At 36.8% G+C, this 17,857-nt stretch overlaps 1 protein-coding gene across 5 annotated transcripts in view; it reads right to left on the reverse strand.

The window, feature by feature from the left end:
- Positions 1 to 17,857, reverse strand: part of FBXL17 (F-box and leucine rich repeat protein 17) — a 380,831-nt gene that overhangs the window by 290,500 nt on the left and 72,474 nt on the right. For 4 of the 5 annotated variants that reach the window (XM_071801719.1, XM_065861734.2, XM_071801718.1 and 1 more), the window contains exon 5: positions 3,635 to 3,742. The exons of the other annotated variant lie outside the window; for it this stretch is intronic. In XM_071801719.1, coding sequence (XP_071657820.1) covers positions 3,635 to 3,742 — 108 coding nt within the window. The remainder of the gene's footprint in view (positions 1 to 3,634; positions 3,743 to 17,857) is intronic. 5 annotated transcript variants of the gene reach the window in all.

A 17,857-nucleotide genomic window follows, 5' to 3' on the forward strand; every position in this document is an offset into this window, starting at 1 on the left:
TGAGGGTATACTCGATTCCACTGTCCATGTTATTGAAGAAGGTATTAGATAGCACTAGTCCTAATATGGACCCCTGAACCACACTACTTGTCTCACCTGGACACTGAGGTGTTGACCACTACTGTCTGGATGCAAACATCCTGTCAATTCCTCATCCACCAAACAGTCCACCCATCAAATCCATATCTCTCCAATGCAGAGAGAAGGATGTTGTGGGGGACCATGTCAAAAGCTTTACAGAAATCCAGACAGATTAAATCCATAGTGCTTCCCTTGTCTGCTGATGTAGTCACTCCATTCTAGAAAGCCACTATGTTGGTCAGGTGGGACCTGTCCTTGGTGAAGCTGTGCTGCCTATCTCAAATAACCCTCGTGTCCTCCATGTGTCTTAGCATTAGCTTCAAGAAGGATCTGTTCCATAATGTTCCCAGGCACAGAGGTGATGCTGACAGATTAATAGTTCACAGGGTCCTACTTCCTACCCTTTTTAAGAATGCGTGCAGAGTTTCTGTTTTTCTAGTCACAAGGTACTTGACCTGACTGCCACGACTTCTCAAATCTCATGGAGAGTGGCTTGGCAACTACCTTGGCCAATTCCCTCAGCACTCTGTAATGCATCTCATCAAGTCCCATTGACTAATTTATGCTCAGGTTCCTCAGGTGGTCTTGAATCTGATCTTCTCTTACAGTGGGGGGGAATTTGCTCCCTGAGTCCCCATCTTGTAGTTCATGCACTTGAGAGGTGTGGGAAGAGAAGTTACCAGTGAAGACTGAGGCAAAAATTTGTTAAGTACCTCGCTCACTGTTACCAGTTTGCCAGTCGTGTCCATCAGTGGGAGTACACTTTCTTTGACCTCACTTTTCTGGTTGACATACCTGTAGAAGCCCTTTTTGTTATTCTTTGTGCCCCTTGCAAGTTCAGCTCCAGCTGAGCATCGGCCTTCCTGACCCCATCCCTACACAACCAGGCAGCATCCTTATACTCTTCCCAGGATACCTGTCCCTAAAAATTTTCAATATACGTCAAAAAAGAGAGAAAACTTTGAGAAGGCACAAGACAGAATCATGAAAAGTGGGACAAATAAAATAAAAAGTAGTCAGTACTACATATATGGTAAATACTTAGCACCTTCACAGGAATGTTTTAAGTAAGTAATGAGTTTCCTTATCAAGGACAAAAACACAAGTTCCTCAATTATTTCTGAGAATTTTAAAAAATGTCATTTTCAGTATTGTCACATCACTGTGTTTGCAATGATGCAAAGCTTACATAGATATACAGCCTGAGGGAAGGAAAGTGGAATAACTAAGTCTTCAGTCCCCACAAAAAGCACATGCACCAATTACTTATACCAGATGAAGTTTTCAAAGTTCAAAGTTTTCAAAGATATTTTCAAAGGACTATGTAAAACAGTGTCACTCCTATGTAAGTTGGGATTTCTAATCATTATTATTAAACCACATGAAGATCAGAAATAAATATTATAAGAAAAATCAAGTTTTTGACTATTATCATAGACATGGGATTATAAAATCACTTGGTTGAAGGGTAAGTCATCTATTACTCAATAAATCTAGGCCACAATAATGAAGAGTGATCTGTGTGGGAACTTCCACAAAGCCTTGGACTACATAACCTGTCTATCTCAGATTTCTAAATTATGTACCTCCTATATTTATGTTGCATATCTAAATCTAACCTTAGTTTTCACAGGACATAAAATTTATTGTATTAGTTCTCTCATCCACAGATATATGCTCCTTTTACACGATTTCAATATACACAGACAGTCCTTTCCAAATTACATCCTTTGAGGTGTTATATCTTTACCATACAAATTAATTTCTCTATGTTATTTCTTTTTGCATATGTTCCAAAATATTTTCAATTCTTCTGTATCTTCAGCTACTCAGTTGCCCTAAACTGACGAAAATGTTTTACAGATATGCTGAATGGTGTTGCATGACAATAAGAGGGCTGCACCGCTGCAGAAAAAACCCTGTATTTTCTTCCAGCACCCTCTGTTTTCATTAAATATGCTTTCCACTTGCTACTTCAAAATCCCTATAACCATTTTTATGTTTACCAGAACTTATCATATTCAATACACATTTCTACAGTCATCTTTACCAGTATAATAAGTTCAACTTTCCCATTTGAAATACTGTTTTATTATTTTTGAGGGATGTGTACAGGCTGAATCGTTGGGCAGAGGCCAATTCCATGAGGTTTAAAAAGGCCAAGTGCTGGGTCCTGCACTTGGGTCACAACAACCCCAGGCAGCGCTACAGGCTCAGGGAAGAGTGGCTGGAAAGCCGCCTGGCAGAAAGGGATCTGAGGGTGTTGATCGACAGCCAGCTGACCATGAGCCAGCAGTGTGCCCAGGTGGCCAAAAAGGCCAACAGCATCCTGGCTTGTATCAGGAATAGTGCGGCCAGCAGGACTATGGAAGCGATCGTCCCCTGGTACTCGGCACTGGTGAGGCTGCACCTTCAATACTGTGTTCAATTTTGGGCCCCTCACTGCAAGAAAGACAATGAGGTGCTGCAGAGAGTGCAAAGGATGATGAAGAAGTGCTGAGGGGTCTGGAGCACAAGTCTGATGAGGAGCAGTTGAGGGAACTGGGGCTGTTTGGCCTGGAGAAAAGGAGGCTGAGGGGAGATCTTATCGCTGTCTACAACTACCTGAAAGGAGGTTGTAGCATGGAGGGTGTTGGTTTCTTCTCTCAGTAGTAAGCGACAGGACAAGAGGAAATGGCCTCAAGTCACAGCAGGGGAGGTTTAGATTGGATATTAGGAACAATTTCTTGATGGAAGGAATTGTCAGGCTTTGGAACAGGCTGCCCAAGGAAGTGGCTGAGTCACCATCCCTGGAAGTGTTTAAAAGGCATACAGATGAGGTTCTTAGGTACATGGTTTAGAGGTGGACTTGGCAGTGTTAGGTTACTGGTTGGACTCCATGTTCTTACAGGTCTTTTCCAAGTAAAATGATAATAGTCTGTCTATTCCAGATGCATTTTTCCTCTGTTCTCATTGATGACCTCTGAATTTACTTTCAGTTATGAATTTTAATTAACATGCTGTTCATCCACGTCATCTAAGTAATTCAGTTTATTGAAAGCTTCCATTATTTTCTGCAGGTTCACTCAAGTTAGTTCTTCCACACATCACTCATCTTGCATAAAAGAAAAAGGAAAGGAAATAAAATGTATTTGTCACACTATCTGTGTTATAAAGATGGATAGGTGGAAAATGTCTGTGCAAAGGAGACATACAGTTGCAGTAAGGGTCTGTCTCAATCTCCTGCATTAAGAATTTTGTACTTTCAGTTACAGAATTCTGGTTTGTTTGCAAGGGAATCTGGTGCAACTAGGCATTTTAAAGACTTCTGAGCTGAGCAGCATCGTTACTTCTGAGAAAAAGTATCATACCTTGAATATATTTTTGCTGCAGTGTTTTTACACAGTGAAACCCAAATGTGTCTGTTCAAGTAATGCAAAGTTCATTCATCTTGTCACACTTCTATCCATGACAGTGTTATTCATCATATGTATAAACTTATCCTGGCTGATATCTGTGGTGTGGTAATAGTCAAACACAGTAATGACGATGTAAAAGTAGCTACAACACTTACATTGGTGAGGTGAATGACTCCTTTCGATGTAACAGAACAGCCCATAAAACCAACATACTGCAGCTCAGGACAATGTTCAGCAAAAGCTTTCACTGACTGATCTGTCACCTACAGAAAAGATATACAGGAAATAATTGAATAGGTGATATGAGTAAATACTTAATACAGTCTAACCAGTTTCTGTGTAACACTGGCAAGCTGCTTATTAATACTTTTATAATTATTATGACTACTATAATTTATTTCAAGAGTTTGAGAGGAAACATTGTGTATGTACACACATCTACGTATGTGCATGAAAAGGAAGAAAAAAAGATAAACTTTGGCAGAGGGGTATCATCTTCTTGGGGGAGGAGAGGAAATGGGAGAGAGAATGATGGTCGCAAATACAAATATCATTGTCCTGTTCATCTGCAAATAACTCAATAGACTACTCTATCTACTGTTGTCAGAAACTATATACAAACATGAAAATGAATATAGGACACTATGTATAGAAATACCAGATCAAACCACCTGTAAACAACATATCTACCAACATTTATATTAGGTCTTCTTCTCCTCGTTTTTGCAGGGCTGGGGGATAGGAAGGATAGTTTGGAATTCATTTATAAATGTATGTGTAGCATTGCAGTCAAGTACAACTACTTAGTCTTCAGTTAGAATAATTGGGTAACTGAATCCTATCTGTACTTATTTATATGTAGATCAACAACATAATAAAATCAAAAAGTTTCTATGAAGAAGTATTATACTTATTTGTATGAGGGAGGAAAAAGAACATAAGTTTCAGACAGATCTCAAACAGAAGCAACAAAGTTAAATTAGAGCCCAAGTAAGTTTCCAAGACTGAAAACAACTATTCTGCTTAATTAGGCTTCCTTTTATATTATCATCTGCAGTGCCTGGCACAGATGGTGTATATACATACCTGAACTTTTATATTAAAACACGCAAACCAGCTCACTATTTCTACTACAAGTAGGTGCCAGAAGCAGTAATCTGTTTTACTGTATGGATGTGTTTTATGGTCCCAAGAGATGGCCTGTTTTGCAGGATGAATGAAAGACAAGTGACAGATTAAAAAATGCATGGAAAATTAGCAATGGCAAATACGCAATGATTATGAAATCTTAACACTGTTCTCTTCATAATGCTATACCTAACTGCGTGTTACATTTTCCTCAAAGGCCTTCACCACTCAGGAGATGGAACAGGTACCTGAAATGTGTGTTATAAATGTGGCTTTGAAAACTAACTGACATTCAGATACACTGCGCAAACAGATTAGATGAGCATAATTTAAAAACAGATTACCACACAAAATATACCACATCTCTACAGAAATGACCCTTGTCAAAGACAGAGAAATTCACACCCAATTCTTTCAGAGATCACAATATCGTTCTTCCAAGAATCTATAATAATTGGATTGTCTAGTCGACCTTCATTGACTTTCATTCATCCTGTCTTACTTGATGTTACTCTTGCTTTGAAAAAGTAATATAGGATGATGAGGACAGATTTATAAGTCATGCACTAAAGCATAGTGAATGGGAAAGACGCTGGTCTGGAACTAATGGCACGGATTTCGCTCCTATTAAGAAGATCTATGATAAGTGAAATACGGTTTAATCATTTTCTTTTTATGTATTGCAGACTATAATATATGCATTCCAGTTCTGCGTTCTTTTACAGAAATTCAATATTTTGACTACTCTGAATTAGATTCTAAAAGTATTAGTTTATTTCACATTCTATTCAATAACAGAAGGACCAAAGAGGAAGAGTTCTGAAGCAATGATGGTAGCTCAAAAGGAAAGTTTGAGGTACAACAATGCAAGCCAGTTAAATTCCAACTAAAAGTCCTTGCAATTAGTAAAGACTTACAGAAACTACAACAGAAATGACTGAAAAAGTGATAGGAATATAAATAGTAAGTGACATAGCATGAACACCATGTTCTCTTATTTAAACAGGTGCACTGCAATGTAGGTATATATTAATGCATATTTTTTTCCACATATGATACATAAATAAAAGTTTGAACAATATGTAAAATATTCCTCAGGAGAAAGACACCTAGAAGGATCATAGAACAACAAGATAAATTGGGTTGGAAGGGACTTTCACAGATTATCTAGTCCAACTCCCCTGCAGCGAGCAGGGACATCTTCAACCAGGATCAGGTTGCTCAGAGCCTCGTCCAGCCTGGCCTTGAATGTCTCCAGGGATGGGGCATCTACCACCTCTCTGGAAAACCTGGGTCAGTGTTTCACCACCCTCATTGTAAAAAATTTCTTCCTTGTGTCTACCCAGAATCTCTCCTCTTTTAGTTTAAAACCATTACTCCTTGTCCTATCATAACAGGCCCTGTGAAAAGTCTGTCCTCATCTTTCTTTTAAGCCCCTCTGAAGTACTGAAAGGCTGCTACAAGGTCTCCCTGGAGCCTTCTCATCTGCAGGTTGAACAACCCCAACTCTCTCAGCCTTTCCTCACAGCAGAGTTGTTCCAGTCCTCTGATCATTTTTATGTCCCACTCTGGCCCCCCTCCAACAGGCCCATGTCTTTCCTGTACTGAGGGCTCCAGAGCTCCAGGTGGGGTCTCACCAGAGTGGAGTAGAGGGGCAGAATCACCTCCCTCGACCTGCTGGCCACACTCCTGATGCAGCCCAAGATACAACTGGCCTTCTTGACTGCAAACACACATTGCCGGCTCACGTCCAATTTTATTCTGTCAAAGAAAAAATACACTCTCATGTAAGCAGAGAGTTAGTCTGCCACAAATGTAACGTGTAAGTATCCCCCGCAGGAGTCAGCACTAATGGTAGAAAATCTCCTTTTCTCTCACACTTACTTACTCCACAAATCTTAACCATACTTATTTTTGGGCAGCATAGGAAGGAGTGAAGGGTCATAGAGGACTTACTAAAATTCAGTTTTATGTTTGAAAAGAGATCAGTTTACAAAAAGGTCAATCAGCTAATTCAGTCCTAAAACTTTCTTGCCTTACCTGTGCATTGTTCTATACTACAGACTAAGGCACACATACAACCTACTCAGAGATTCTATGCTGCATGAAGTACTCCAGTACTGTGTTTTATATCAAACACTCAAACAATGTGCATTTTCCCTTCTCTATTTTTCCCAAAGTCGTTGCATGCCATAAACAACCATTATGTGCATTTGGGTTAAATTCAGGCATAGCTTTGTTTTCCTTCCATTTACCAAAACTCCTAAAATGTATCCATTTCAGAAGATACAGGCACATCACACAGATCAAAGGCATATATCCTGATATATGCAAAAAAAAAAAAAAAAAGAAAAAAAAAGAAATTGCTTGTCTACAGAAATATCTCTATCTACTGTAAACAAAGGCAGCCAGGCTACCACTGTTCTATCAACAGAAAATACACTAAATACCACTAAATAAAAATGTAAAAAACCAATAAATCTCAGGAATTAAATACTTTTGAGAGAAACTGACTGATGACAGGTGTGTGTTTTCACATAGATTCTTCCTGCTTAGCTTAAAATTTGCATTGCTACCCCTTCCACCAACAGCTTGCCAAGACACAAGGTAAAAGTTATTGAACGTATTGCACTTTGTCAAAGGGTGAAGACGGAAATAAAGGCTAGTCATTGCAAAGAATTATGATCAGATGATCCGCATTTGCCACACAGGGAAAGATGACATTGTCTCTCTTTAGACTAACACTTTCAAAACTACTTTTTAACACAGGGTCAAACAGCGATCACCATATTACACTACAAGTTAAATACTAGTAAATTTTACACTATTAAACTAAAAGATAAACTTACAAGTATTTAAGATTACATATACCTTCCTAGTCCAATGCACAGGAAATAACAAGTAAATTGTGTCAATTTAACCATCTCTGAATTAAAATATGAATTCAATTTATTTTTAAAACTTCTACAGATGGCTGCAATACTCTAAGTATTTACTTACAGATTTAATGCTAAGGTTTCACCAAATACGCCAGGGCATTCACCAGCATCAGTCCCTAACCTTATTTTAATAACATAATTTATTAGAAATAGATCATACTATTTTATTGACCATGAATATACAACCAAATTATTTTAAACTGAATGAGAATACAGCACAAACATATATTGCACACACACACACACAAATCCTAAAAAAGGGCTGCTTTTGCTTTTCTTCCCTTAGAAAACAAAACGCATAAAAGGTTAAAAGTGAAGTTTGTTTAAAAGATTTATTTCCAACTTAAATTGGAAAAGACTTTCCCTGCTCAATACCAGTGATACATTGCCTGCTTTCCACAAGCATCAATGTAAATGATATTTTTCATAAAAGCCATGACAAAGTACTTATTATTATTGGCAGAGATGCATCTAATTCATGACTCCTTATTGCAATTACAGAACATTGCCAAAAATAAGGCACAGATTATCTGTCATCGTGCTCAAGTTTTCAGGACACCCAAATTTCATTAGCGAACAAGCAGCGGCATTTCATTAGCATTAGCAGCAAGGCAAGGCTCATTTTAACTAACTATCACTGGACAAGCTATACATTTCTTCACATTCAGTAACACATATGGATAAATGTAACCATTTGCTTAATCACAAAAGAAATTCAACAACTGTCAGCTTTAACTTGTAGCAGTATGGGAAGATTTAAGAAGTACTGCCAATTTCTATGAGCACCCAAAATACAGAAATACAAATATTTCTATCCCTTCATCTCTGAAGGAAACAATCCAACTGAAAAGGAAATGATGCCCATTTTTTAACGTATATTAGTAAAGTTTAGGCTAGATTTTCAGTCTTCTCACTATCTGAGTTTATAAGATTTGATTGGTTTCTTTTCATTATAAAAAGATGTTTACATGAAAGAAATGTGCAATCTTTCATAAAATAGAACACTGCTGATTACTAATGGCAGTAAAACTTGTTTCATTATTAACTGAGATGACTGTTAATCCATAGATCTAAGTGACTTTCTACAAACCAGGAAAACAAAACAAAAACTCTCCTACATTCTTTTAACATCAACTTAACTTCCAAATGTTAATTTATTTCAGAAACCTGTTTCTTGAAGTGGGTCTCACCATTTAAGCTGGGATACAAACATGAAATATACTAATAGAAACCAAGACTGTATTTTTAGGTGAACTTACAACAGGAGCTATGCCATCAGAATCAATGACTCACAGCACACAAGTCATAGAATAATTAAAGCATGTACTCAGAGGAGGCCTTACCTGCCTGAAGCAGCATCTCAAAGTACAGAACTGGGTCTGGCAGTAGTCTTTATGCTCTTGGCTGACTCCTGTCTGTGAAGCACTGACTCTGTGTCTCACTTTGAGATGAGAATGTGACATCTGCCTGGAGTTTCTACCCTGTGCACCCCTGGCTACCTCAGACCTCATCAGAATGCACTCTGTGCAACAGTATGCTACCTCATTCTCACACATAAGAGTCAAGAGGATGGCATTGCTCTCCTTCATCCTTACACATTAGCTCAGCACTTACTATAACTGTCTGTCCACAGCAGAATTGTAGAAGACAGACAAGAGTGTAAGGACTAATATAAAGAGTTGAAAGTATTTTATTTTATGTTGGATTTACCAGCCGGCCTCGTCAACCACATTCTAGTAACATTAACTACTTTCAAATACCATAAATATTGGGAAAAAAAAAAAAAAAATCCAAACGGTTCTGCAGCATACTCACTTGAGTACTTAAGAGAATCACAATTTTATCAGGTATTCTTTTAGAATTTCTTTGGATTTAAACTTTCTTCCTCATTTTTAAGAAGACTGGACAACTGACTGTAAAGAACAGTGTTCCTCCTTTAGCTTGATAACAGTGCAAGCCTATACAAATTCTTCCTACTTCATCTAACATAGTTTTTACACAGAAGTCTTAAGTAGCTCAGTTAAGGACAGTACAAAGCACTTTCATTTCTGTGGCACAGAGTATATCTTATTCTCTTTACACAGCCATCAGAACAGATGAGTTCCTCTTCCTATTTTGACCTATTTTATCCTTTGAATTAACTAATAATAAACAAAGCAACACACTTGGAACATATTAAGTTTGAAATAATAAGTAACTATAGACAATAGCTAGCTTCAAACTAGTTTAAATGTCTGGGTTAGGAAGCAAATATAAATTATCTCAATATAAATTACCTCTGATTCCCATTAACTCCCAATTTAATGAAGTACAGTTTGAATGTACTTATATTGATCAAGGCTATCAGCACATGCTAATTATTTGTTGTAAACTGCAAAAAACAATTCTTCAGCTTATACATTATTGTCTTCCTACCAAAAGACAAAGTTTATTATCAAAATGTGTTTACTCCGGAATGAGAAAATGCTCCCAAAACAAACCTCTCTATCTTTCATCAAAGAGCATGTATACATAACACGATAAACATTAAAATTTCAGAACTCAAAAATATACTTATTTGCAGACAGATAGTGCCACTTTATTAGAAATCACGTAATGAGAACCACACATTAGGAATACTGTATATTCACAAAAGGTTATAGGAAAACTAAGTGTTGTTCAGCACATTTTTAAAACAGAAGAATGCATAATAATTTATATATTAAAAAAATATCCTGACCATCTTTTTTTATTCATAATACTGAAACAAAAAGACTGTCGTGTCCACATGCTAAGAAACACATAGCAAGTATTTTCATTTACTATCATTCTGAATATAAAGGAACAAAAATATTTCCATATAACTGCAAACTAGGTCCATGGTTTATTGATCTAGCCACTTAATCTTTCCTCCTTGTGTAAGGAGTGTATGAATCAAATAGTCATATTTTCTGTAACAGAGGATGACTTTGCATTATCTCCCCTTTTAATGCCCCATAGCTATACAAGTATATTTCCTATTCTGTATCTTGAGTAGAAAAACAATTCAAAAACCCAGTTTACTCAACAGTTTTATTGTTCACCATCACAGAACAGATCTTATTCTCATTTAAAATCTTTTTGTAAAGAAATTAACTTTCATTTTCACTTCACCTATGCAACACATTCCCATTAACATTATGTACTCTGGCACATCTATCTGTTTTCCACAACTTCAAGGCTGGAGGTGCTGGAAGATTAGTTTACATGCAACTAATCTTTGCTTTTTTTAAGTTAAATCTACTCATACTTGCCATACACAAACCTACACAATGGAAATACAGTATGTCACCACAAAGCTGATATCATCAACTGTAATACAGAGTCAAGGCTGCCACTGGCAAGTATTTAAAGATTGCTACTGCAGAAACTGAAAATGGGCACAAATATCAAAACCTTTCTTGTAACTCACTTTCAAGAATTTCTGCTCTATGGCATTCCGTATACACTGTTTACAGATTCATTACCTTCTCCTCTTTTTCAAGCACAGAAAGACAAGGTTTCCCAAAATTTTCCAGTATAGGTCATGGGTATGAAACTGCGTAATCCACCCAAATAAGTTTCACTCAGGGAACTGTTCAATTCTGATTATGTGAATTCTATTTGAATAGTATGGTCACCATATTTTAGAAAGCGTTACATTGCAAATTATGCTCTTCAACATGAAGCACCGGGTACTTAACTGGTGAAAGGCCACCCATGTCACACAGGAAACAGAAGAAGAAATAAAAAGAGAGGATTTTCTAGATGTTGTATAAATACAAGTTAACATGAAGACAGCAGAATAACTATGGTTATAACTTCATAGGTCAAAGAAAGTAATTTCATTATTGTTTTTACTCTTCTATACTTTAATATCTTTATTCGACAAGGAGAAAAGGGAGAAGATATTTTATTGAAAAATATTGAAGGACTCTGTATGTAATATCTAAAAACATTCTACAGCAAAGGTCACAAAACAATAAAAAACATTTAATAGACACTCCCATTCACTGAGATACCACAAGAGCTTCTTGAAACAGTTACACCTTGTTCAACCAAACTGACTTATTAGCCTTCTTTGGTAACACACTTATTGTACAATATATGTCATTATGTTTAAAACAAATAATAAAACAACACACACCATACCACTTAAATTTCAGATACAAACAAGGTTACTAGCTGTATTTATTTTAATGCGTCTCTTAGGGAGGACAGAGAATTGAAAAAATGTAACCAGCCTTGCAGATTTTCTTCTGATTTTTTAAAGTGTTAAAATGAAATTACATTCTCACTACAAGAAGTCCTCTAGAAAGAAGAAAAGATTAATTGTATGTGCAGGGGAAAAAAGTTTATTCTAATACAGGTTAATGGACATGGTATTATGTCTTTATTACTAGCTAACAGACAGGGTATTAGGCATTCAGTAGTAATGCTTATTGATCCTGCTCAATCTGAGTACTACAAGACTTCAAGGTTCATTAATAAAAAAAAATCTACAATATTGCGTACCATTCTAAGCCTATTAAAAAAAACAAACAAACAAACAAACAAACACATAAGGCCAGAATCCCAGTCCTAACTGAAGCACACATTTTTTTCAAAACATCTGTACTCAGAACAGACAGCAATCACAAGTTCAGATGAAATCAGGAAATGGAGCATGAGCTCACTTTCAGTTACAGTGAGACACTACACAGAAACCAAAATGGTTTTGGTTTGATTTCTAAGTGATCTTCACACGACAGAACTACAATTAAAAGGAAACACTTCATAATTATAAGCAATAGAAAGAGATTATTCCTTTGTAATTTCTTCCTCAGTGAACTGCACAAGTAATTTAATTTGCATGGAAAGACTACCAGAAAGAGGATGTGATTTAACATCTTGAAGTTTTCCACTTGTATGAAATATGTTTGTTTTCATGCTTTGTGATCTACTTACCACCACAGCCAGCAGACATATGGTCTGCTCAGCAAAGATGCTAGCATAACATGCTGGACATCACGATTCCCTTAACAGGAGCTTTAGAGTCTTATCCCTACATTTACAAATTGGTAGAGAGTTCCTTCAGGAAATTTTATAGTAAGAAGTAAACATGCTACACCCTGTGAGAGTTATTACATGAATGGTACTGTCCTACAATGAAAACCTGCAGGAAAATTAGTCATTAAAATGGTAATCTTCAGCATTCACTACTGTGATTGACTACTTCATTACAATCACAGTTTGATATCAGCAGCAACTGTTAGGAGCCACCTCCAAACATAGCAACAATAAAAAAAAATTAACACAGTAGAAATAGAGCTTTAATATGCACATACACAAGGATTTAGACCCAAGCAACACAGTTTGCTTCAAAAAAGTTAAAATTAAAATTACTGTCACATAGGATACATACATACACTCCAGAATATACTTCAGTAGAAATCTAATTTACAGATTTTCAGCTAACAATCACCTCTAGCCCAGAAAAGAAAACTCTTAAGTGGAAGTTCTGCACACTACATGCTTTATTCCTTATACATCTTTATTTCTTCAGCCACAAATATACACTACTATACCTTGTAAGAAAAAATTGAAAATATTAAAATAGAAAATGAGCTGTATTTTTTTAATGTTTGCATTAAAAACTTCCAAAAAATCCCCAAGCAAAACAAAACAAAACAACAAACAACCTTCTTCTTTGTCATAATCACAACAGCAAGGAAAATTAATAACATCCAAAAAGTATTAAAGGAAAGGTGCTTATAGCTGGTAACAGATAATCTACCCAAACTCTTCACAACAGATTTGTTTCTTTGAGGGTGGGCTTTTTTGTTTTGCTTTTTGTGGTGTTTTTGTTTGTCTGTGGTTTTGTTTGTTTGGGTTGGTTTGGGATTTGTTTGTTTTTTGTTTTAAACAGACCTTTGCATCAAGTAGTTCGTCAAAACACAAAAATAGGTGGATTTTTTGTTTTGCTTTATTTGTTCTCATGATAGAGCAGTCTTGATTTTTTTCCTTTCTGAAAAATGGGCAAAAAAGTGTTCTTTGGTAAGAAAATCATATGTACAGTAGTCTACCTGTTCCATATAATTTACATCGCTAATGTTCATGTATCAAAGTCTGAAGAGGTTGTCTGCATGCACACAGAGTAAGCACAAATAAAATACAGTCAGGGAGGCACTTCAACATATTAATGATAGTCATTTGCCTTTTTGTCTTCTGGATGAAACAATTTTACATTTCCAAGGCCAAAAGCTAAAATAGGAAGACGAATCATCTCATAAGGGCCCTTCCTGGCACAGCAGAAAGTGGAAGAGTAGGAATCTACAGCATCAAGAGAAACACACGGGTACAGAAATTAGAAATTAGGGATGTTTCTCTCTGTCGCTATGTCAAGGCAGAACATGAAACAGGCCCAGAAAATTATGGCAGAGACATTACAAAAGGTATTAGAAGCAAGCAGGTGATAAGATGTGAACGTGAACATGAGTTAGATTTGATTCTTTAACTTTACGTGTTGTCTAAAGCCACGCAAAAGACATGTCCACATTACTTCAATCACTGCACATATGCATTCAAGAACAGCATGTTGCTGATGAGAAATGCAAGCGGGACTGCTCTATTAGTTATGCTTGGAAGCAGGCTACAATCCTAAATAAGCAGACCTTCATGCAGAGGCTGAAACGGGAGAACCTGTCATCACATGGATTCACAAGCTGGCAGGCTTGTGTGAAGCCCCCCCGTGTGCTGTGTGATAATGGCAGGTCCAGCACAAGGGGGTGCTGAAGTTCAGCAATTCAGTTTTAAAAAGAGAAGAAAAAAAAAATCAAGCAAGCAGAAAAAAATTTAAAAACCCCAAAACTGAAGGTCATTCAACTTTACTTAAATCACTAATTCAGTATGTCTTGGTTTAATCCTGGTACACAGCTAACGACAGCCACTCACTCAATTCAGTGCGATGCGGGATGCAATGTGAATAGGAGAAGTGAGAAAATTTGTGGGTTGATTAAAGACAGTTTAAGACAGTTTAATATTTAAAAAAGAAAACTAACAAGCAAACAAAAATCAATAAATACAGAAACAAACCCAAACCAATAAAACAAATTATGAAAAAAAAACCCAAAACAATTGCTCGTGACCGACTGACCGACACGCCCAAGCAATGGCAACCTGGCCAACTTCCTTTCCCCCCAGTGTTACTGCCAAGCATGATACCATATGGAACGGAATATCCTTTTGGTCAGTTGGGGTCACCTGTCCCATCTGTGTCCCCTCCCAATTTCTTGTGCATCCCCAGACTCCTTGCTGGTGGGGTCACGTGAGAAGTAGAAAAGGTTTGGCTCCGTTCAAGCCCTGCTCAGCAAGAACTAAAGATCCCTGTGCTATCAACACCATGTTCAGCAGAATAATCCAAAACATAGCTCCATACAAGCTACTATGAAGAAATTTAACTCTATCCTAGCCAAACCAAGCACACAGTATTATCAGAAATTCTTATTTTGGTTCAAGAAAGTTCAAGGTTAAAAAAAATAATTAAAAATATTAAAAAAAAAAAAAATAAGAACAAATGCAAAACCACCACAAAACTGACACACCTTCAAACAAATAAACCCCATTCTGAACAGACACATACAGTGACAGATATATCAAGTATTTTTTTCTAGTCAAGCTAGTCAACAAGATTTTTTGAAAGAAATCATGCTTTTTTTCATTATTTTCCCAATCTTTGCCAATATAACACCCTACACCTTAGCTCCACCCTTCCCTACTGGTAAATATGACAATTACAAGCAGAAAAGTAATTTTTTATGCTAGAGCTATAAAACAATCTATAAAAATTGATAAGGGAAGATGAGATGTTATGTTACTGAAAAACACAAAAACTATTGCCAGCCTCCTAACTCTTTTGATGAATTCCTTCAAAACCAGCTGCAATTTTGTGAAAACAGCAAACAGTACAATATCAAATGCTTTGCATAATCAATCCATCTTCAACATCTCCACCTTCAAGAAAGGCAATCAATTAGGTCATCTCTCAAATAATCATCAGTAGTGCCCAAGCACACTGTTTAATGACTTCCAGTTGTACTGCATCAGCAATTTTTTGGGCAGAGTGGAATGGAGGGGTGAAGCAAGAGAGATACAGACAGCAAGAAGGAAGTTCTCTCCACTGTTAAGTATAAACAATGTTAGGGAATAGACTGCCTTAGTTTATTGAATTATTGGGTATACCTCTTCTTGTAGAACTTGTTTAGAAGCTGCTTATACAGAATGCACGCAGTGTAAGTAAGCGTTCTTAGCATAACTTCTGCAAGCTGTGAACCTTTGAACTTTCTGCTTCATTAAGTGAAAAAGATCACAGAATCTTCAATCTGCAAGATAAGGGGAGCTGCATCCTTGGAGATAAGTAAAGAAACAAAATGGCATCTCACAGAGTAATGTTTTGGCTATTATAAAGAACTTATTTTCTCCAGCTGTGGTAGCAAAACAGTGACTGAAGATCATAACTTGAATTGACAGCCTGCCTGACAAAAATGAAAAGATCAAATAAAGAACAGGGAGATCCCAGAATCTAATTTTGCAGCTGGTCCAGAGAACACATGAGGTTTGGGGGTATAATTGCCCAAACTTATTTCTGTTGGTGGTCTCTCTTCAAGGAGGCATCCAGTGCAAGCTGCTTGACACTGTACTTGCTAATAATTTATTTATTTTTGAGGAATTTCTGGAAACCATGCCTGAAGTGTGTGCTGCAGGAAATTTAGGGAAATAAAATTCCTTTACACAGACCAATTATTTTATTTCAATTCTCAAATGTAATATCTGGAAAGGTGTTAGAAATTTATTTTTCTTTCTTGTCTTTCTCCATCCCAACTTCACTCTCCAATCCTCTTACATCTGCAGAACCAGCAGAATACAAATGAGGGCTCAGGCTTCTTCAGGTTGTCCTTGGCAAGCTCATTCTTCAAAAAAAAAAAAAGGAATGGCCAGCTGAACAATCATAAAAATAATTTCCTACATTGTTCCTTTATCCTTAGATAGTTGGACAATAAGCTGTCTTAGTCTCATTACCTTGACATGAGACTTGAAGAGACTTGCAGACACTTGCAGTGTCTGGCTTGGCAAACTCATTAACTCAATTCCTCTTCCTTCTGACCTCCTTAGGATAAATTATTCAAGCAATTACCAGAATAAACTTTAAGGAAAGAAAAAGGATGCAGAGGTAAATGAAAAATCTAAATCACACAATTACCTAAAGAAGGCTATGGACAACTTAGCATCTATGTTTTTTACAACTCTTCGGGGGAGTTTTCTTGGATGAAAATGGAGCAACAACAATTTATGTTGGCCTTTATGATATTATGTTGGCCCTTCACATAATATCACAAAATAAGTTATTAGACAAAGGAAGGTAGAAATCAGTATAAGAATTGTAAGACATGATATGAAGTGGCTAAAACGGAGATAGCAATGAACTGGACTGAAAGGAGAAAAATTGATGTGGGTGGGTTGAACAGTCTTGAAATAGGTATTAAATAGTGTTACTAAGAAAAATATGCAATTTCCAAAAAATATAATGCAATGAACTTTACTTGTGAAGTTGGACATATAATCAACACAGATGAGATGAGCCTGTTCATGAAGGGCTGGATGAGTTTGAAGACTGGAGCAAAGCAAACAGGCTGAAATTGAAGAAGTTCTATGTTAAAAATAAATAAATAAATAAATAAAAATCACTAGAACTTGTGTTTCAGAGTCAGATCTTACCAGCTGGAAACATACCAGAGGAGAAAACACTTCCTATTCTGCCTGGTTACAGATTAGTACAAGCACCAATTAGATTCAGCCATGAAAAAGACAAACTGCCCTAAAATGCATCAGGCAAGGTTTTCCTAGAAGAGAGAATGAACAAAATTCTGCCATTTATTCAGTAAAAGTATGTAGAAGTTCTTTACAGTTCTGTTCACTCATATTCAGACCAGACAAACATAGAAAAGAGGTACCAAAATCATGGAATGGCATGAGACACTTCAAGAGAGCACAGTTTATCAAAGATAAAGCTCGGATGTGACTTCTCAACTGAGATACACACCAGGAGGTGAGAACATAGGAAAAAATATCTTAGCTAAGTGTGGAGAGTCTCTGGCTGTGTGCTGTGAACAAGCCAGGGCTTGATGCGGCTGTGCTACACGGAAGGATTTCCCTGAGACACCAGAGACAAAAGGAAAGTAAACAGAAGCTGGTCTGCCCTCGACCCAGGCTGCAGGAGGGGCGTTGCCGCTGCGCATGAACAGTCTGTGAACAGTGCCCTGCAGCCAATCACCATAG

This window comes from Patagioenas fasciata, chromosome Z (genome assembly GCF_037038585.1).
Source record: "Patagioenas fasciata isolate bPatFas1 chromosome Z, bPatFas1.hap1, whole genome shotgun sequence".
In the NCBI taxonomy this organism is placed as follows: Eukaryota; Metazoa; Chordata; class Aves; order Columbiformes; family Columbidae; genus Patagioenas; species Patagioenas fasciata.